This window comes from Rhinolophus hipposideros (assembly GCF_964194185.1).
Source record: "Rhinolophus hipposideros genome assembly, chromosome: 8".
Lineage (NCBI taxonomy): Eukaryota > Metazoa > Chordata > Mammalia > Chiroptera > Rhinolophidae > Rhinolophus > Rhinolophus hipposideros.
In genome coordinates this window covers 72,692,454-72,715,590 of record NC_138054.1, presented here as the reverse complement: position 1 = coordinate 72,715,590, position 23,137 = coordinate 72,692,454, and the positions used below count along the sequence as shown (strand labels likewise).

The following is a 23,137-nucleotide window of genomic DNA, read 5'->3' as shown; positions in this document are numbered from 1 at the left end:
GGAGATTAAGAACTCAAAAAAAGAAATGAAGAATGAAATAGCCAGCTTAGGTAGTAGAGCTGACCAGGTGGAGGAAAGAATCAGTGACATCGAGGATAGAAACCTGGAATGACATGGATGGAAGAAGAAAGAGACTTGAGACTTAAAAGAAATGAAAGAACTCTACAAGAACTTTCTGACTCCATCAGAAAGAGCAATATAAGAATAATGGGAATACCAGAAGGAGAAGAAAAGGAGAAGGGAACAGAGAGTATATTCAAACAATTTGTTGATGAGAACTTCTCAAACTTGTGGAAGGAACTGGATCCTCGAATCCAAGAAGCAAATCGAACACCTAGTTACCTCAACCCCAACAGGCCTTCTCCAAGGCACATTGTGTTGAAGCTGTCAAAAATCAACGACAAAGAAAGAATCCTCAAGGCAGCCAGGGAAAAGAAGACGGTAACCTACAAAGGAAAGCCCATTAGATTATCTCAGATTTTTCAGCAGAAACTCTACAAGCCAGGAGGGAGTGGAAACAATATTCAAACTATTGAAAGAGAGAAATTATGAGCCAAGAATAATGTACACAGCAAAGACATCCTTTAGATATGAAGGAGGAATAGACCTTTCCAGACATACAGAAGCTGAGGGAATTTTCTAATATAAGACCTGCACTACAAGAAATACTAAAGGAGGCTATTCGACCACCATCAAGAGGGTCAATTTGTGGCAACCAAAACATAAAAAGGGGGAGAGTAAAGGCCTGAACCAGAACATGGGAATGGAGAAAGTAAGCATGCTGAAGAAAATGGAATACTCCAAATATCAAACATTTTTTTACATAAACTTAATGGTAACTGCTCAAAAAAAAAATCCAGAACTGAAATATATACTGTAATTAAAGAAGAAACAGAGGGAAGAAATTATAGAATACCACCACACAGAAATAATAGACAACAACAAAAAGGCAAAAACAATGGAGACACGGTCTTACAAGAAAATTAAAGACAGAATGATAGGAAATCCTCACATATCAATAATCACCCTAAATGTAAATGGATTGAATTCTCCAATAAAAAGGCACAGAGTAGCAGATTGGATCAAGAAACTAAACCCAACCATATGCTGTCTCTAAGAGACACATCTCAGCTATAAGGACAAGCATAGACTCAAAGTGAAAGGGTGGAAATTGACACTCCAAGCAAATGGTATCCAGAGAAAATCAGGTGTAGCCATAATGATATCAGATGAAACAGATTTTAGGGTGAAAAAGGTAACAAGAGACAAAGATGGACATTTCATAATGGTAAGGGGAGTATACAACAAGAAGACATAACAGGACATGGAAACAACCAAAATGTCCTTTGAAAGATGAATGGACAAAGAAGTTGTGGTATATATACATAATGGATGCTATTCGGCTATAAGAAAAGATGAAATAGGACCATTTGTGACAACACGGATGGATCTTGAGATTATCATGCTAAGTGAAATAAGTCAGACAGAAAAAGCAGAGAACCATATGATTTCACTGATATGTGGTATGTAAACCAAAAACAACAAAAGAACAAGACAAACAAATGAGAAACAAAAAATCATAGACACAGACAACAGTTTAGTGGTTACCAGAGGCTAAGGGGGGAAGGGGGTGGTAGATGAGGGTAAAGGGGATCAAATATATGATGATGGAAGGAGAACTGACTCTGGGTGATGAGCACAAAATGTGATTTATAGATGATGTAATACAGAATTGTACACCTGAAATCTATGTAACTTTACTATAACAATTGTCACCCCCCAAAATTTTAATTAAAAAAAAAGAAACTAGTACATATCAAAATTTATGACTTGGAGGACGGCCAGATGGATCAGTTGGTTAGAGCACGAGCTCTGAACAACAGGGTTGCCAGTTCGATTCCTGCACTGGATGGTGGGCTGAGCCCCTTGCAACTAAAGATTAAAACGGCAACTGGACTTGGAGCTGTCTTGTGCCCTCCACAACCAGATTGAAGGACAGCGACTTGGAGCTGATGGGTCCTGGAGAAACACACTATTCCCCAATATTCCACAATAAAATAAAAAAAAATTATGACTTGAAGTCAAATCTATGCTTAGAAGTGAATATATATCGCTGTAAACATGCTCTTTATTACATAGAGATAATAACAAGCAAAGCTCTCAATTCAAGACGTTAGAACAGGAATAGCAAAATAATCTGCAGAAAAAAGAGGGAGAGACATCATGAAACAAAGGCAGAGGTTAATTATAAAATAACAAACCCCACAGAAGAATTGATAAGTAGAAGCAATAAAAAACAAAATAAAACAAAACAAACAAGACAAAACCTCTGGTCCGGCTGAGTAAAATGGGGGAAGTACGGATATAGCATTCAGCATTGTAAAGGTATGGGACCTAGCCACTGTAGAAAGGAGATTAAATATCACTATAGTATATTATATAAGCTGTGTTGCTAAATTTAAAATAATTACAAAATGAAATTTTTACTAAAATAAGAATCCTCAGCATTGATAATAAAGTAATATACCTGAACAGACAGATATATTTTCTTTCCTTAGAAGAAAATATAAGAAAAAGGCCACTGAAAAGGAAGACATAAAATAATAACACAAATTTGTCTGCAGATGATATTGCTTCTTGCCTAAAGGACCCAGGAGAATCAGCTGGCAGTGTTAGAATTGTTATGGAGGGTTCAGTGACTTTACAAAATGAATATACCCAAAATACCAGTCTTCTAATATACTGGCAAAGACCAGTTAGAAAACATAACATGGGGAAATCCATACAGTAGCAACAAAAACAACAAAAATTGCCATGAACTATCTAGGAATAAAGTTAACAAAGTATGCATGCGGCCTAAATGAAAAGTACAGCACCTTCTCAAAGGTTACAAATGACAAATAAATGGAGAGACACATCATGTTCCTGAATGGGAAAAAAGAGTTACTATTATAAAGATGTGAGTCTCCCCTAGTTAGTCTATAAGTTTAATGGATTCCAATGAAAATTTCAATGCAATTTTTTTTTAACTTGACAACCTATTTCTAAAATTTATTTGGAAGCAAAAGTAAGCAAGAAAAGCCAATAAAAAATTCAAAACAATGTCTATAGGGAATTCTTACTGCATGTTTAAAATTATTATAATATTAAACATTATTGTAATGTTACAATAATTAAAGCTCTTTGATACTGATATAAAAATAAATGACACTTAGAGGAAATGGATATAAAGTTTAGAAACATACCCTTAATTTCATAAAAATTTAAAATATATAAATCTGGCATTTTGAAAATTCTGTTAGGACAACTGATTAATTAAATTTGAAAGAATATGGTTATATTCCCTACATCAAATAATAAATCAAAATAAATTCCAAAGTTACTAAAGCAAAACAATGAAACTAAAAAGAAGTAAAAGGAAACAGAAATGAATGTTTATTTCATAAAAATAAAGGAGAAAACTGTAAAAGAAAACATTGATAGATTTGCTATCATGGAAAATTTAGGTTTTTTAACATTAAAACACAACCTGAAGAAAATTAAATGGCAAATGACAAACTATAGAGGAAAGCTTTCCATAGCATATAATACAGACAAGAGATTTTTATAGCATATTATAAATGTCTTATAATAATATGGAGCTCTACTAAATAAATAAGAAAATAAATGCTAACAGAAAAATTAGTGTTGGCTAATGCACAAGTACATTCACAAATTAAAAAATGCATGGGCCATAATTACATTACAAAAAGGTTAAACTAACTAGTAATAAAAAAAGCAAATTAAAAAATGAGGTAACATTTACACTTTTCAAATTGATAACTCTTTTGTTTTTTTTAATTACCTAAATTTTTGTGAGGATAAAACATGCCCTCATATTCATTGTTGATGAACAAAATGGCAAGAACTTTCTATAGGCATATGTGACAACCTGTATGAAAAGAATTAAGGATCTCACATATCCTTACACTTCACAATTCTACTTCTAGATATTCTAAGGTAGTAGAGATGTGTCTAATGATATATATAATGCACTGAATTAAATACTATTCATAAGCGTGAAAAATTAGAAACAATCTAAATGTTCAATAATAGAGAATTCATTACATAAATTTTAAATAACCATATGATAGACTATTTGCAGCATTTAAAATCCTATTATAGAAAAAAATAATGATAAAGAAAAGCTCACAATGAACATTTCAATAAAAATATGTGTATTGCTCTGTTCACTAAAATATGTAAAAGATTAAATCTAAGTAGATATAAAGAATGGAAGGAAACACACTCCATCTTTTCAGTGGTTGTTTCTGGGTGGTTTTTATTTTAATTCTCTCTATAATTATTTTTTTCTCGCCTCTAAGTGTTCTACAATGAAAATACAGTATGTTTATAATTATAAAAACATGTTGGGGCTAAATGGAAAGCAACAGGAAATGCTACACCCCATGGGGGTGGTGTAGACACAGCTTGGGGTGAGAGTAATTTTTGAAGCCCCCTTCTAGGTATGGCTGATCAGGAGCTGTCTGTTCGGTGGTAGAGACAGCACCAGTGCATGAAACACAAAGCTGTGGGGTTCCACCCGTAGTCATGCTACAGGGCCTCTTACCTGTCAGCTGGCCTGTGATACCCCAGCCCACCACCATCCCCAATGCTGGCCAAGCCCGGGGTACCTGTGTGGGTGCCCGACAGGGAGCTGAGGAGACGGGAGAGCTGGCTGTGGCCATCGTGCACCTCCACCACGTCGTTGAGGGCTGTGTGGAAGAAGGCGAACTGTCCAAATACAACTGTGGAGGAGACATGGCGAGATCTCAGTGGGGAAGACCGGGCAGCTGTTAGGGGCAAGGACTGGAGGTCTGGGGGCGCCAGGCCAGGATGAGGGAAACCTCAGAGGTAGCTGTTACTTCATGGGGCTGCTTGCTGAGCCTTTCTATTGGCCGATTGGCACACTGCCAGACACCAGGCACAGGGATGAAGGGAGCTGGGAATAGCCGCTGGCGTTCTCCCACATAGGTCAAGGTGACATTGAGGACAGCACCCCGTGGTCAGGCTGGTGGTGATAGCACCGAGCTAATCTTATTCCTTTTCCAGATAGCAGCTGGAAAAGGACATGAAAGGGCTTTGGGTAACTTCTTCCATTTTCCATGTGATCTCAGAATCTTATATTTCCCCTTACTTTTTCTTCAAAGACCCAGCCAATGAGGCAGTCCCTGGATACAAGATCCCCCACAGTTAAGAATGAGGGTGGTGAGCAGCAGCCTGTACGCGAGGAAGGAGCAACTGTCTAGGTAAACATCTACCTCATTTCCTTCTGGCAAAGCTCAAAGGGAAGAGGTAAAATTACATTTATTAAGCACCTACTATGTGCCAGTTACCATGCTTGCCGTGTACTTCATCTTCTTTGACCATGACTCTTCCAGATTTTATAAAAAACAAACTGAAGCTCAGAGGATAAGAGAGTCCCCCAAGGCCACTCAGAAGCTCAAGGAAGGGAAAGCTGGTGGGCCTGGTCTCGACGAGGCTCCCATCAGATAAGGTCTAAGGGCCCTGCCATTTGATGGCTATTCAGGCCACCAGCTATGAATCAGATGGGATTTCCTCAGCTGTCCCCTCTGGGCCAGTCACTGCTGGAGGAGCTGGGGTCACTAACACTGCTGGGCCATGGTAGGCACAGCTCTCATTCAGCCATCTGCCAGACTCTGGTTCATCCTGCCTGTACTGGTCTACCAGTTGGCCAGGGGCTTCTGAGGGCAAGATTCAGAGTAGACCTACTACTGTGGCTTAAATCCTGAGCATGTAGGACGTTGTGTGTGTGTGTGTGTCTGTGTGTTACGTGTTGGGGCAGGAAGGGATTCAGGCCAGGGAGTTGACTGCCTGAGAAGAAAATATTTGCAATGATGAGTATAGTAGTAAATGGAGTAAGACATTCTTAGGTCTCAAGTCAAGGTCAGAGGACAGGCACATTTCGGGACCCTGAAAATGGGTACTGAGTCAGGGGTGGTGGCAGGAGTATTTTTGTGCTCTCCCTTACAGAGGTGACAGGACAGCAAGGTTCCTGCTTTCAGAGTGTGCATTCTCGTGAGAAGACAGTCAAAAAGGAAAAAATAAAAACATTGAAGCATATAGAGAAACAAAATAATTTCAGATAGTGTTAAGTTTTAGGTGTAATAGGAAAAAGTGATAAGGCGAGGCAGGCCACTCTAAATAGGGGATCAAAGAAAGGCCTATGAGAAGAGGATGTCAGAGTTGAGACCTGCGCTGGGGGACAAGTATTCCAGGCTGAGAGGAAAAATCTGCCCCTATTTCCCAGGCTTAGTATCACTGTCAAAGAGAAGATGCTTGGGACAGATCACCACCCTTCCTAGAACCAGCTCTCCATACACAGGGTTCAGGTCAGTGAAACTGAGCAGCCTTGGGGTTGGCTGCTTGCAAAGGCATGAGCTTTTTATTACTGGAGAAATTCAAGCACAAACTGCATGCCCTCTTATCAAAGATTCTGCTCTGGGTGGCAGATTGGATTGGACAGCCTTTCAGGACTTTAACTGTAATTCTGCAGGTCCAAAGCTCCTGCCACATAAGTATGTTGGGGAGTGTGTGCAATGCACGTGTGTGCAGGGAGAGGCTGCGGCCAGAGTGGCACGCTGGCTGCAGCGGAGGGGTGGCACGCTGGCTGCAGCGGTGGGGGAAGATGAGACTGGGAGCTCACAGAGGGAAGGGGACATGTCTCTCATCTCTGCAGCTCTAGTACCCAGTAGAGTGCATGGTCTCTAACAGATGCGTAATAAATGTTTGGGGAATGATATCAGGCCTTGCCCTGTGCTCTCTCCATCCTATCTCTGCACGCTGCTCCGTCCTCTCCTAAGTGGTAAGGATACATCCGTGCCCTTTGCCCCATCTAACACCAACAGTGTTTACAAACAGTTCTTACTGTCCTATAAAGAGGAGATCCAGGGAGAAAGTCAGGCTGGTTACCTGATTGCCCTGGTACAATTGGCCTGTGCCCCTCAGAAACTTCCTGAATCCTCCAGAGCTGGCAAGACTCCTGACTGTCCCCACTGCCAACCAGGTGATAAGCCCGGCTTCTTTTGACCTTGGATTCCTGGAATCTGGAGGTTTCTCTGTCTTCTCAGGGCATGGGCCTGCTCCTCACTGTTTTCTTGCTCGTCCTACTTGTAGCAGCAGGTCTCAGATGGAATAGCGAATGAGGTGGCTCCCAGCTCCCTCACCTGTACTTGCAAACCCAGCTCCATCCCACTCTTAACTTCTTCCTGCGCCTTCGCCATCCCCCCTGGATCTACAGACCTGTATCCAGTCTTGGGCTGCACTGGATAGCCCAGTGCCCCTGCCTTTCCTCAGGCCTGGCTAATTCATCACTAACCCCATCCTCTTGGTCCTGGCCAACTTGTGCCCTTCCTCCCTCATGTGTCAGGAGCGTATCCTGTAGCCCTCTGCATGGCATCTCACTCAGTTGTCCTGTATGTGAGACTATTCTGCCCATTCCCACAATGGGAGTGGATATCACTGGGAGTAGAATTGGGACACAATTGGGAAGGGCCTGAGGACTTGGAAGGAATCAGAAAACAAATAAACACATACAAAAACCCATACCATAGTCCTTGGGCACGGTGACAAAATACAGGCAGATCTGTCCACTGGTGTAGTTCTGGGGGTAGTTGGGAGACAAGACCACTCCATCTGAACCCACATATTGTCCCCCACAGGGGGCTGAAAGAGAAATCAGAGGGCCAGGTAACCATGTGGGCCTCTCATCAGCTGTCCATCTTCCATTCTTCTCACCGCCAGCCTGAGCTTCTGGCCCTGGTGGGGCTGCCATGAGGTGCACAGTCACTAATGAGGACCGGGGTTCTGAGGACACTGCCCTGCCCTGCCCAAGGACATCCATCCCTGGCATAGCATGTGGCCGGAAACCCACCCTCATGCTATCACGGACCCTCCTGGGCACAGGTCCGTCCCTGCCTTCTAACTGGCATCGGTCCCTGGTGACATAGCCTCGAGGGGCATTTTAGGAACCTTGTCTGCTTATAAGTAGAACCAGAACTGATCTGCTGCCCCCATGGCTGATGTCGGCACCTGGGCAGGTAGTGTCTGCATAGACACTGAGTACAGAGCCGAAGCTTCTCCAGAGTAGCCCTTGGGCGAGGCCAGCCCATGAAACCAGCCACGTTCTGTTCCCACTCATGGTGCTCAATTCCACAAGGGGTGGACCTCAGAGCAAGCCCCTTTCCTCCTCACTTTTCAACTTAGGTGGCCACCATGCTCTTGAAGTTCTGACACTCCATCCTATCCACTTGTCAGGATTCCATGGCTAACCCAGACTCCCCAGAGTCAGCCCACCCCACGAACCTTAGTTTACATAGCTGGTCTCTCAGTGATTTTCCCTAGGCCCAGGAACAAGCCGGGTCACCTTTAACTCCCTTCTCCCTGGTATGAGCTGCTGGCATGTCTGGGGGCCACTGCTGAGGACATCTATCTAAGTGTGGGTGGGGACAGCACGTGACCTGAGATGACATATTGACAGGGACCAGTACACCTCGTGAATTATCAGCCACTCCCACTCACAGTGAACCCAGGGAGCTTGTCCCACCTCCCCTTCCCCGAGCCCACAGCCCCTTCCCCTTTGGCATACCCTCACTCCCTTTCCACCCCCGCCTCCACCACCTGTGCACACTGGCCGGGGATTGTTCCACACGGGCTTCCCATCAGGTCCCAGAATGCAGCTCAGGGTTGAGGAGCCCTCAACCTCATAGCCCCCATGGCAGTAGTAGGTGATGGAGGAGCCCAGCTTCAGGTCGGACCCCACTCGTGTGCCGTTCTTGATCGAACCAGGATCGAAACATGACTCTCGTGGGTTTTCTAGAAGAAAAACACATACACACACAAAAAGGACTCATTAGTGACCTAATTCTCTGGTGCAGCACCCATAAGGAGACCCTGACTCTAGCCACAGAGTACATGGGGATACGAGATTGCTGGTCTTATTCCTTTCGGGTCTGGAAACTTCTCTAACTTTGGTTAGAAATCTACGCCTCAGTGTGGAGGTTCCTCACAAAATTACGAATAGAATTACCATATGACCAGCAATCCCTCTCCTGGGTATCTACCCAAAAAATCTGAAAACATTTATATATAAAGACACGTGTGCTCCAATGTTCATTGCAGCTTTGTTTACGGTGGCCAAGACATGGAAACAACCAAAATGTCCTTCGATAGATGAATGGATAAAGAAGTTGTGGTACATATACACAATGGAATACTATTCGGCGGTAAGAAAAGATGATATAGGAACATTTGTGACAACATGGATGGATCTTGAGAGTATAATGCTAAGCGAAATAAGTCAGACAAAAAAAGCAAAGAACCCTATGATTTCACTGATATGTGGTATATAAACCAAAACAACAAAAGAATAAGACAAACAAATGAGAAACAAGAACTCATAGACACAGACAATAGTTTAGTGGTTACCAGAGGGTAAGGGGAGTGGAGGGAGGGAGATGAGGGTAAGGGGGATCAAATATATGGTGATGGAAGGAGAACTGACTCTGGGTGATGAGCACAAAATGTGATTTATAGATGATGTAATACAGAATTGTACACCTGAAATCTATGTAATTTCACTAAGAATTGTCACCCCAATAAATTTAAAAAAAAAGAAAGAAATCTACGCCTAAAAATCTCCTTGGAGAGTGAAGTTTCTCCTCTTCTCCCCACATTCTTGCCTGACCCACAAAGGAGGGAGTTGCAGCTAAACCTTTGAGATCCTTTCTTATCCCTTGACTCAATCTCCCAGGGGAAGCACGTGCTGCTCTGACTGGCAGGAGTGGGTGCTCGGATCGTATCTCAGTTGTGGACAGAATCGCTGTGGTGAAGGCCTGTGCTGAGGCACAGCCCATCCCTTTGCTCAGGTTTTTTTTTTTTTTTAGTTTCAGGTGTACAAAAAAATGTAATAGTTAAATAGTTCAACCCTCACAAAGTGATAACTCCCCTCCCCCAATCTATTGCCCCTCTGGCATCGTATATATTTATTACAATTCCATTGACTCTATTCCCTATGCTATACTCCATATCCCGTGACCATAAATATGTTTTTATAGTTGACATTCAATGTTATTCAGCTTCAGCTTCAGGTGTACAGTGCAGTGGTCAGGCATCTACACCATCCATGAAGCTCGTCTTTGACCTCCCACAGCAGGCTTCTTCCGCTTCCTAACTTCCTGTGGGAAGCAGGGCCCGCTTTTGGAGACTGCTTTCTTTTCTTCTTTTTTGCCTACAACTGTGCTGCTGGCTGGACAGGTGGATATCAGCTTTGCAGGCGTCATAGCCATACCTTGCAGGCACTTCTGAGTGCCTGGGTATCAATACATAGATTTAGGAAGAAAGTAGGAAACCCCACTTCAACCTCTGTGACAAAGCCAGGTCTCCAATATAGTTTTCTAGGGCTTTGCATTGGGGCATTTAGTGCTTGCTAGTTCATTAAAACAGCAGTATTTTTTCATCTGGCTACTGTGTGTATATGTCTTCCCGATGGGCATACCATGGGTGCACCTAACAGGCATCCACTCTGTCCCTCTGCACTGGACCAGAGTGAACTTTATGTAGCCTAGGCAAGCGAGAGGACTAGTTGGGGACTTGAATCCCTGGAGAAAAGCACTGTACAGCACCCTTCCCCATCAGCTGGGAATCCTTCGCAGCTCTTGGGAGCCAGCGTCTACTTCCATCCACTGCTGCCTTTCCTCATCCTCCTTGTTTCAGGACCAATGACGGTCAGGAGGCCTGTCCTCAGGGCTGGGCAGTGTCAGGACACAGCTGAGGCTGGTCACTGTCAGGGAAAAGTAGCTGAGTATCAGGTTTCCATCAGAGTCCTGGAGCCTACACTACACAGAGGTCTAGAGATGGGGGCTCACAAAGAGGTGACAACCCTGGCAGAAGGACTCAGAAACTCAAAGAGCAGATGTAAGGAGGAAAGAACCAGAATAGAAGGGGTCAGAGTTCAGAGATGAATGGCTCAGGAGGAAATTTGCCGATGGCTGTCACGGTCCTCTGGGTGCCTTTCAAGCTACCCATACAAGAGGCAGCCATGGTTCGAGAGTGTCGTTCAGCTGCCAGTCAGCCTGCTGCCTGATGGGATGGGGCTCTGAGAGTCTAGGATCCTGCCGAGTCTATTCACTCTTGCACTGAGCCTGCTCTTTGTGCTCATATCAAGGGGTGGCGCAGCCCCAGATATACGACTAAATTTAAACTCAAGTGGAACCCAGAAAATGGTCCCTCACCTAGTAGAGGGCTCCTCAGTGGTTTCCTTCTGTGCCCTGTGACGTGTCCACTTGAGCCCCCCCCCACATCCAATCTGTCCTCCCCCTATACTTAGTATCACAGAGATACAGTGAAGTATCGCGAGGTCTTGCATTTCATCTGTCCTTTTTATAAATTCCAAGTGGGTCAAATCTTACTTGAAGTTCAGATAAATTAAGTAACTTAGAACCAAATTCACATAGCTTCTTAGAGGCAAAAGCAGCTGTGGCACCCAATATCCATTTCCCCTCCCCTCACCCTTATATAATAGAATTCAGATTTCATGCAGAGTATCAAGGCACCAGCTAAAACCGACATCTTCCAGCCTTCTGGACAGCTAGATGTGGCCAAAGAGATGTAAACACAGTCAGGTCAGATACTAGCCTCCTGTCTCACTAGGAGTAAAAGCTAAAATCTTTATCTGCCCACAAGGCCCTGCACATTCTGCTTCCAATCCTCCCCTCTGTGACCTCAACTCCTACTGTTCCTTTGCTAACTTTGCTCCAACCACACTGGTCTCTGTGCACAGAACATCCCCCATCCGCACGGCTCCTTCTCTCACTTCTCTGAGGACTCAACTCAATGTCTCTTTCTCAGTGACACTTCCCTGACCAGCTATTTAAAATTCAATATTCCTCTTCCCAACACTCCCCATAACCCTTCTCCGCTTTTTTTTCTCTGCATGGGTTCAATACCATCTCATGTGTTCTATATTGACCTTATTTTTTCTATCTCTCTTCACTAGAATGTAGGTTCCACCTGGACATCTTTCCAGTTTTGTTCACTGCTCTCGTTCGGTACCTGGCACATGGTAGGCACTCAATAAATATTGATTCAATGGATAATGCTGGGATTTCTGAAAAGGTTGCATAAGGGAAGGTGACTCAGTGGAGAGAATGCTCTTTGGCCCATCCTTCTTCCCTTCCTTCCTCCTTCCTGTAGCCTGGAACTCAGACATCACGGCAGGAATTCCAGTCACCATCTTGGATCCTGAGACAACCCTGAGGGTGGGAGCCATGTACTAACGTGGTAGAACAGAAAGCTCCAAAGGAGCCTAGGTGGAGCCAACTCATCAGCCTTGGATGATGGTCTCCGGATATCTTTTATAGGAAGGAGAATAAACTTCGACCTCATATAAGCAACTGTGCTTTTAGGTAGCTGCTGTATTGGCATTGGACCCCAGCTAGATATGACTGCCCCAGAACTATGTCCTATGTCAGAAAGTCCTTTCCTCCCTTCTCTCTATGGCAAATTCTTACACTGTTCAATGCCAACCTCTTTTGAGCAAGTTTTCTGAATTTCACCTGTGGCAAAATTCTATTTTTCTTTCCTTGATTATAGCATGTTGGACATTATCTTGGTAGTGTAGGTAAGTGTACTTCTTTCCAGTGAGTTCTGAACTCTTAGAGGACAGACACCATCACCTGCCCTTCTCGTAATCCAGGCAACTAGCACAGAAGTTGGCGCTAGGGCTGGTCCTATTTGGTACATAATACGGCGTAATAAATGGATGCTGACCTGATTGGCTGAACACCCCAGGGCTTGAAAAACCAACAACCACAACTACACACTCTATTCTATAGTTACTCACATGTCACAGCAAGAAGATGGCACCATTCCAACATTATCACATTAATGATAATGATAATGATGATGATGATAGCCTCTTACACAGGAATATCGCTTTATAATTTTCAAAGCACTTTCCAATCTGTTATCTCATTTGTGTATCACAGTGGCCTCTGTAGCAGACAGGGCCAGGTATACTCCTGTTCAGCTTGTTAATGAGGAATGCGGTGATCAGAGGCTAAATAAGTATTCCAAGCCATTCAACTGTTAAGCAGTAGAGACCAAAATCAGGTCTTCGGCCTGCCAAACCAGGACTCAGCTGTGAATGATGAAACTAAATGACTAAAACCTCATGATGATAATAATAAATCAAACCGAAGCCCTCCAAAATGGAAAAATTAAAAGAACCAGCTTCTTTTTGTCCTAATAGATGAGGGCCATTTCCAAACACTGTAACAACAAAAAACTGAAAACAACAACCCAAACTACTCAACCAGTAAATAACTGGTTAAAAAGGTTGCATTAGAGCCATCCACTGAAATATAAGCCTTTAAAAAGAATAGCGGAAGTATCATATTTGAATACTGATATGGAAAGATGTCCAAGGTCTATATTATTATTGGGGAAAAAAACCAAGCAAAGCAAAGCAAAACAAAACAAAACAAAACAAACCCACCCATATTACAGATTAGTAGAAATGTTGTGATCCCATTCATATAGAACAGGGATCAGCAAACTACGGTTCACAGGCTCGTAGCCTGCTTTAGTAAATAAAGTTTTATTAGCACACAGATACACCCATTTGTTTACACACTGTGTACAACTGTTTTAGCATTACAACAGCAGAGTTGAGCAGATACAACAGAGGCCATCTGGTGGGCTAAGCCTAAAATATTTAGTATCTGGTGTTTTACAGAAAAAGTTTGCCAACCCCTGGTCTAGAATTTACTTTATATTCCTATAAAGCATCTGGAATGAGATAACAAATCATTATTAATGGTGCTCAGATGATGGTAGTAACAGAGGATGTTAAGTTTTTAGAGTACCTCTTACATGTTTCTGTATTGTTTGAATTTTATTATTATAATTTTTTGGGGGGGTGCCACAAACTGCACCCATATAAGACAGTGAATCAATAAATGTGTGTGTTCTGAAGCTCCACCGACTGGCAGATCCCCCATCTCTATCCCTCTCCTCAGGCCGCCCTATTCCCTGAGACACAACATTATTTAAATCAGGCCAATTAATAACCCTACAATGCCTCTAAGTGTTTAAGTGAAAGGAAGCGTCAATCAATGCAGCAAACTCCATTGTTGTCTTATCTGAAAAAATTGCCACAGCCACCCCAACCTTTAGCCGCCACCACCCCGATCAGTCAGCAGCCATCACCATCGAGGCAAGACCCCACACCAGCAAAAAGATTACGATTCAACTGAAGGCTCAGATGATGGTTAGCATTTTTAGCAATAAAGTATTTTTAAAGGATGTACCTTGTTATTTTAGACACAATATTATTGTTGCACACAGTATAGTGTAAATATAACGTTTTTATGCACTGGGAAACAAAAAAAAATTGTGACTTGCTTTATTGTGACATTCACCTTCTTGCAGTGGTCTGGAACCAAAACCACAATACCTCTGAGGTGTGCCTGCATGCAACGCTCATGCCCACATGCATGCAAAACATCATAATCATAGTTTATAATTTTCAGTAATCAGAACGAAAAATGTACTACTGGCCTAGCCTGATGAAGAGGGGGTACAAACCCTTCTTGCTTTCAAACGAGGGCAGAGCCAATGAAACAGCCATTACACAGGTGAAAAGGCAATGGGATGAAAGAAGGGGGATCACTGCACCAAGTACCTATTGGCATCGGGCACTCTACTAGGCACTGTGCCCATTTACTAAACCTCACAACCACTCTTTCACAAAGTACCACTCTCCCTCCTTGAAAGATTAGGAGATGATGCTCAGAGAAGTTAAGCAACTTGTTTAACGCCTTACAATTAATAAGTGATGGAGGCCGCCTCTATAAAGATATTGAGCATAGGGGAATATCACTGAGGGCATGGGATCTGGTAGCAGAGCAGACCCATTCCAGGAATCTAGGAATCCTGGGGTAGGGAAAAGGAGACCATAGGGTAAGGCAGGGGTCTCTGGGTCTCAGTAAACGGAGACCAGAGACTGGGAGACATACTGTGTTTCCTTGAAAATAAGACCCAGCTGGACCATCAGCTCTAATGCATCTTTTGGAGCAAAAACTAATATGAGACCCAGTCTTATTTTAATATAAAACTGGATATAATATAGTATAAGATAAGATATGATATAATAATATAATACCCGATCTTACATATAAGACCGGGTCTTTATTAATTTTTGCTCCAAAAGATGCATTAGAGCTGATGGTCTGGCTCAGTCTAATTTTCGGGGAAACACGGTAGTAGAGGGGTGACTAATATTAGGGGGCGTGCAATCTAAGGACAGAAGATAGCCCCTCCCTAAACAGACACACTTATCATGGCACTGGTGCCACAGATCCTCACAAGGAGATAGAGGGTGCACGGTGGGCTAGGCCTCCCCTCTCCCCTCTCCCCAGTAATTGGCCTGTTTCAGCCGCTTGGCTGGCAGCTGGGTAGGCCTTATTTCCTGGGGCTGTGTTTGGGACCTGAAGATCCTTCTAGATACGGTCTTGGGCCAACACTGGGAAGTGGGAAGTGCTTCTTTGGGAACGAGGACCCAGAGGTGTGGCTCCAGCCCATGGTTTCAGTGGAGAAGCCCCTATGGGAGAGGTGGTGACAGCCAGGTTACCATGAACAGGTGATTGGGGAGAAAGCTGGAAGTGCTTCTACCCAGTAACTTACTGTATCCAGGGATGGTGAAATGAAGTCACCTTGAAAGGAGGCTGAAAGTGGTGACATTGGGGTGAAATTCTGGAATCTCCACCAAGCGGAAGACTCTGGTGGGATGAGTGAGGAGTTGCTCTGGTGGCTGCGAAGACTTGGCTGGGACTAAAGGATATTATTTGAGGTGGCTCCACGTGCCATGTTCGTGTGACTTTTCCTGGCTGTGCTCTGCCAGCGTGGGTGGAACAAAGGATGCAGTTTTGCACAATTTACCCAACAGAAGGATCATGGGGCAGAAAAACTAAGGGTACTGACGAGTGTGTGATTAGAGAGATGAATAATAAGAAAAATAACGGTGGTGATGATATGGCCGTGGGGATGGCAGTGGGCGGAGCAACGGGTTCCCACGCCAGGTCTAAGTTGTGCCTTCTGTTAGAATTCCACGTCTGACAGTGTTCTGTTATCAGCCGGTGGAGAAGGGTTTGAATACAGAAGCCTTATCACATGGCAGGGATCTGGAGGAAGAGACGATAACAAAATATCCATTTCCTAACCCAGCCCCACAAGGAAAGAAGACTACAAGCAAAACACTCTCTAATCTGTGCACCAACTCTCTTCTAGAACTGTATCTGACAAATAGCAGACAATCGATAGTTATGAGGATTTCACTGAGCTGATGGATGTTAAGTTGCTTAAGACAGTGCCAGCACTTGGTAGACGCTAAGTTAGCTATTATTAAGATGGATATTGTTTGTGATCTCATGTGAGATATTCCCAGGAGCTGCCAAAAATATTTAATTAAAGGGCACTTTAAAAGGTTGCTGAGGTCCTACATTATGCAAATGGGGACATGAGCCAGAAACTTTTTAATTTTAACTGGTAATGTGACTCCATTTGTACCCACGGGCTGATGAGGCCTGGGTGAACTTGGGTTACAGCAACAATAACAAAATCGATCAACTCTAGAGTATCTCTAGAGTGTTTAGTACATACTGAATATTATACTCATACATATACTATGAGAGCATATGATATTTTTTAATACGTAATATGTATGTATATAATATCTTTTCATTTTAACCTTCTGCAACGTAATTATTTTCTCCACCATTTTCTAGCTGGAGGAATGGGTTCCAAGAGATAATAACTTGCCAAGCTCACAAATCAAGCAAGAAATGGAGCTAGGATTTGGATAATGGTTTCTGGGATAATTAGGGAAGAAGAAAAGGTCAAAAAGAATATCAGTGCTCGAGAAGGGGAGTGTTTGAGCCTGGAACTACTCTTATGACTAAGACTACGTCTGTTGGAACGTTATGGAAGCTTGATATGTGCCAGGCACTCTACCAACAGCTTTGAAGCCTGAATTCATTGATCTTTACATTTCTGTGTGGTAGGAATTATCCTACCATCATTTAATAGATGGGGAAAACGGAGTTTTCAAGAGGTTAAATTAACTTGCCCACATCCACACAACTGCTAAGCGGTAAACACAAGCTCGGAACCCAGTTCATCTAAGTCTCGATCAGGCAGGGACATCGGCCTGCTTTGGTAAGTAGACGTTTACTGGAACACAGTCATGCCTGCTCCTTTGTATTTTGTCTTTGGCTGCTTTAGTGCTACGATGGCAGAGCTGAGTGGTTGTGAGAGAGATGATGTGACTCACAGCCTAAGGTGTTTACTATTTGGTCTTTTCAGAAACCATTTACTGACCTTTGGTTTTGAGCCCTACATGACTCAGCTCGTCGTGATTAATCCAAAAGGGCAGTGAAGTGAGAATTAAAGAAGGCGAGAGTGGGAGGGATGAGAAAATATAATCAATAAGTATCAGGAAGTGTCCTTGGGACAGAGGCCCAGCACTGTGACCCCGGAGTTGGATGGGCTGTCAACATGGGCGCGGAAGTGATCCAGGAGGATGGGAGGCTTTGGGGTAGAGAGGAAGACTGAGCCTCATATTAGAACCCTCAGCAATTACAGCAGAGTGAACAGGAAGATGTCAGTGGATACCGTGTTTCCCTGAAAATAAGACCGGGTCTTACATTAAGTTTTGCTCCAAAAGACGCATTAGGGCTTCTGTTCAGGGGATGTCATGCTGAAAAAAATCATGCTGGGGCTTATTTTCCAGTTAGGTCTTCTTTTCAGGGAAACATGGTATGTATGGGCTGAGGTTATGGGACTGAAGAAGAGCCAGGAATGAAAAAGGGGAGAAGAGTAATGACATGGAAAGAGGAACGAGGTATAAGGAGAAGGCTGGCCCCCTCTGTTCCAGGCCTGGGCACCGTGTGTGAAAGGCTAAGTCACCTGGAGGGCACCAGGATTGGCGTCGGCTCCCTGGGACCCCGCTCAGGGCTCTCCTCACTCCATGCTGGCTTCCGCCCTGCCAGGTCTGGCTGGCCCTGACCGCGGTAACCTCTGCCCTTACCCGTGTAGTCGATGACGAAGCCGGCATTGCTCACTGAGGCGTCGCTGCGGAAGGCGAGGAAGAGGCTGTTGCTGCTGCTCTCGATGCGTCCTGGGAGCTGGGAGCCATAGAAGCTTCCTATGAGAGGGCTGAGAGAGTCCCGTCCGTCGTAGATATGGAGGAAGTCATAGCCAGGCTCCAAGTTAAAGCTGGGGAAAAAAACATCCCAGCCCCACCCCACTAAGGTCAAACACCAAAGGATAGGGCCTCCCAGACAGCAAGCCCTCCAATCCCACGGGCGCCCAACCCCCGGGGTTCCTGGTGGGAAGGGGGAGCATGAAAACCCACAACCTCCCAGTCACACAAAAAGATGGATAAGGCGGGGTCCGGGGCAGAGGAGGCAGATTCCAGGGTCAGTGTCCAGAAAGCTGGAGCTGAAATACTAACATCTTCTTTAAAAAATTTTTTTTCTAATTGAAATATATTTGACATATACTATTGTGTAGTTTTAAGGTGTACAAAATATTGACTGATACATTTCTATATTGCAATATGATTGACACTGTAGTGATAATTAGCTCCTCTATCACCGTCACAGTGATCACTTCTTTTTAGAAGTGATAGTTGGAAAAATTGAGATCTGGTCTCGGCAAGTTTGGTGATTATAATACGACGTCGTTGTCTATATTCAATATGCTGTGCACAGAAGGGAAAATGAGTTACCAACTCTACGCCCTCAGTGGCCAGCCAGAGTAGGTCCAGAACCCAGGTCTCTTCCCTGCCTCTAACATCTTTGTACGGGGCTATGCAGAATCTTCTTTTCCAAGAGAGAAAGAGTCACCCAAGGAGCCATTCCCAGGCAAAAAGGGACCTGTTCCCTCCGAGGCCCCTGGCTGCATTCCTGCATCCTTGAGCAAGTTCTCAGCTCTCCTTAGGATCTGCTACCACCCCACCCCTGGCACCCACAGCTGTGCCACTTTCGTAGCTGTCCTGACCCTGGTGTGGGTGAAAAATCCATTGTAAAAACTACCTGAGTTTAGTAAATTGAATATTAGAGTTCTTGCATATAATTTATCCCATTGGCATGGCTACAGTGCAAATGATGAAAAATGCCACGAATTGGCAAGAATGTGGAACCACTGGAGCTCTCAAGCCCTGCTAGGGGAGTGTAAATTGGTTCGACCACTTTGGAAAACTCTTTCCCAATATCTACTAGATCTGAATATATGCCTGTCCTGTGATGCAGTGATTCCACTCTTAGGTATATATTCAACAAAGGCAATTGGTACTAAGCACGTATGCAGAGATGAAAACAACAGACCAAAAGTAGATGAGTTTGCAGAGAACGGACTTCTTACGCAAACTCATTTCTAGCCCAGCCATAGGCTGGGACACTCAGATACTCCATTTGGCTGGACTGAGAATGAAATGCCGTTCTACCCTTTGGCGAAGACATATGGTGGAGAAAGGGGGCCCTGGGATCTCTAGGACAAAAAGGGTAGGGCTGGCAGAGATGGGATGGGGGTAGAGCCAGATGTGTACTGGTCTCCTTCCTCATGGCACCCTCTCACACTGGTGTCAGCTGTGGGGTCACCCCATCATTGCTGGGTGGTATGGTCTTCTTGCTCCTCTAATTCAGTTTCCACCCATCTGCTGTTCTAATAGTCACCCGGGAAGGGTTTTGGAGTCGGTCAGTCTTGGTCACAAATTATGACTCCACCGTTTCCTGCCTTCCATCGGTCCCTCTGCCGGAATTCCTTCCATCATCAGATTTCATCTGAGTACCCTTAATATGCCAGGCACTGTGCAAAGTACTCAGGACATGGGATATGTCAGATATCACCCCTACTTCACGGTGGTGATGGGGTGGAGGAAGTGATAGATGAGAAGACAACACAGCAAAGTTTAAAGTCTGTACGGGCATATGGGGTCAGAACACGTTCCTCGGGGAGGAGGAAATGAAACTTTCATGAAGGCCAAGCTGGAGCTGAGTCTTGGGAGATGAAATGCTCCTCAGTGGTTGGACATGGAGGAAAAAGAAGTCGTTGTGAAGGGAGAAACTGAGGAAAGGCACAAGGGCATGAAATAGTCTTGGAAACTGCTAGGACTTCAGTCAGGCGGAGCTCAAGAGTGAGGGTGGGGTGGGGTGAGGACGGGGTCGGGGGACAGAGGGGAGTGGTAGGCAGGGGCCAGGTCACTTAGAATGAAACTCAGAAGTTTGGACTTCAATGTATGGGGCAGAAGGAGCACTTAGGATTGTAAAATAAGAGATCTAATTGTTATTTATTTTTAAATCCAAGTATAATTTACACACTGTAAAACGATCAGCTGTTAAGTTTTGACACTTGTACATAAAGATCCAGAATATTTCAACCATCCCAAGTTTCCAGGTGCCCCACCCCAGCCAATGTCCCCCACCCCCAGAAGCCACCACTGAACAGATGTTTATCACCATACACTACCTCTGTTGATCCTAAAACTTCATGTAAGTGGAATCATATATTTGGTGTGTGTGTGTCTGTCTTTTTTGGCTCAGCGTGATATTTTTGAGATTCCTCTAGGGTGTGGAATGCATCAGTTCATTCCTTTTTATTGCTGAGGTAGCACATTATCGTATGTTAAAATGGAAAATGAGGTGGCTATTTTAGCATGGGTGACATGATCACTCTGACAGCTAGCTAAAGAAGAGATAGGCATGGAAGGCAAGAGGGGAACAGAGGAACCAGTCAGGAGACCATGGCAGAATTACTAATAACAAGGTTGCAACCAAGACAGTAGTTGGGAGGATGGAGAAGAGGGGGACATATGAGCAGTGCTAAAGCAGCAGGGGCTCCACGCCTTGGTCACTATAGAAGAAGCAGTGACGGTGGACGATGGTGCCAGTCCCCAGTGTTCAGAATAGAGCTCGTCTGGGGAAGAAGTAATATGCTCACGCGGTGCAGGTGAAGTACCTGCAGGCTCCAGATAGAGATATCCAACAGGTGGGTATAGGAGACTGCAGCTCAGAAGAAAGTCTGGCCGGGTAGAAGAGGGGAGTCTCCAGTTTATAAGAGAAAAGTCATGGGAGTCGGTGAGTGTGTCCAGGAAGGAGGTGTGGATGAGAAAAGGCCTGTGAGATTGCCTGGCAAGGGAAGGGGGGCATTAAAAGGAAGGCGCGAAGTCACAAAAGCAGTCAGAGAATGAGAGGGGAGGAACTTCACAAACTCAAGGGGAAAAACAGAGTAAGGATGGAGGGAACGGTCAAGAGGTGCAGAAGGATAAAATACGGAAAGTTCCATTTTGTTTGGCAACCAGGAGTTCGTTGGTGTCTTTTATCAGAGGAGCTGCCAGTGGAACCGTGGAGGGAGAGATCAGATTTCAGTGGTTTTGGAGTCAACAGGAGAAGAGGGGAAGAAGGAGAGAAAGGCAGAGACAAGTCTTTTGAAGAGCTTGCCTCTAAAAGGAATAAAGAGAAGTGCAGGAGCTAGATGGGGAAGCACCTGAGAAAAACCTGAGCCTTTTTGTGTGCTGGGAAGTATTCTGGAAGGAGCCAGCTGAGAGCAGAGGAGGAAAATGCAGGAGGGCAGAAGAAAAGGATCCAGCAAAGCCCTACTTTCTGAATCTCAGCATCTTCAGAGGTAGTAATAATAATAATAACAATAATAATAATGGCGACTTCATAAATTACGATAAGGATTAAATGAGATAATATATGTGAAACCACTGAGCAGGGTGATGGGAATATAGGAGACGTTCCCTAAAGGCTAGTTGCTCTCCCTTTTTTTTGGATTCCTACACCTTCCATGGAATGGAGAACCACTCACAGCAGACCTGCATATACTCACCTAGAGACCTGAGTCTGCACCCCCTCGCTGCCCCAAACCGTTTGTCTCCCACCCAGGGGTGAGGTACATACGTGTTAAATACCAGGGCGATGACATAGTCTGGCGAGACGGTCACTCTCCAGTCGCACTCCTTGCCTGGTGGGTAGGGTTCTGGGTAATTTGGAGACAGGATCACTCCTGATGGCCCTGTTAGGTCTCCCCCGCACGGAGCTGAGGAGAGAGGAGGACAAGGCTGAGACTGTCCCCTTCACCGGGCCACATTTTAGTGGGTATTCACAGACCCAATGGAGGATGGACTGAGTCTGACACACCTGAGTGAACACCTGGCTCTGGGTACCAACGGGGCGGGGCGGGGGAGTGTAACGGGTATGAGGTTTTACCCCGAAGTGATGGAAATGTTTTGAAACTAGATAGAGGTGCTGGTTGCACAATGTTTGAGTGTACTCAATGCCACTGAATTGTCCATTTTTAAATGGATAATTTTATGTTCTGTGAATTTCACCTCAAGGAATTATTCAAAAACAAAAACAAAATCCCTGGCTCTGCCACTTCTGGCTGTGTGATCTTAGGGAATTGACCTAACCTCTCTGGACCTCGGTGTCCTTCCTGTATTGCAAAAAACAGATACTATCTCCTTCCTGGGGTGGTTGCAAAGATTTTGGAGATGGCTGTTGAAGCATTTGGCATACCATAAGCAGTTAATACCTGGAGCCATCAGTCTTTTAGACACGTGAAATACCTGGTCTCCCCCTACTTCCTCACATCCCATTTCCAGGTGAGCTCTGTGGGTATTTACCAGGAGTTCTAGTGCACTCGCTGTCAGGAGGAGTGGCAAACTCTGTCACATTCACCTGCCAAGTGCTCTGGCCTCCTCTATTGCCAGTGCTCCTGGCATCTGCTGAGGGCTGCAGACACCTTCCAATTTTCCAAAAGATCTTGTCCAAGAGAGCATGTAAACCTCAGTAGCATGGAGATATTACAAATCCCCAATTAGTCCATGGTGGTCCCCTTCCCCAGAGATGACAGGCCTTTCCAGCAGGCAGGGAGAGGGAAGGTGGCCAGTGAAACAGCAAGCAAGCTGCACACAAGTGACCCCCGGGCCACTTCCCAGATCCTGAATCAGGCTCTTCCCTAATTGGCTGGGTTATTGCACTGCAGCATGAGGGTTGGATAAAGTGGAGGCTGGGAA

At 44.5% G+C, this 23,137-nt stretch overlaps 1 protein-coding gene across 1 annotated transcript in view; it reads right to left on the bottom strand.

Moving 5' to 3' along the window:
• Nucleotides 1–23,137, bottom strand: part of CSMD2 (CUB and Sushi multiple domains 2) — a 579,318-nt gene that overhangs the window by 109,369 nt on the left and 446,812 nt on the right. The window contains 5 exon segments of the mRNA XM_081055778.1: nt 4,674–4,787; nt 7,609–7,725; nt 8,680–8,874; nt 18,146–18,333; nt 22,020–22,158. Coding sequence (XP_080911904.1) covers nt 4,674–4,787; nt 7,609–7,725; nt 8,680–8,874; nt 18,146–18,333; nt 22,020–22,158 — 753 coding nt within the window.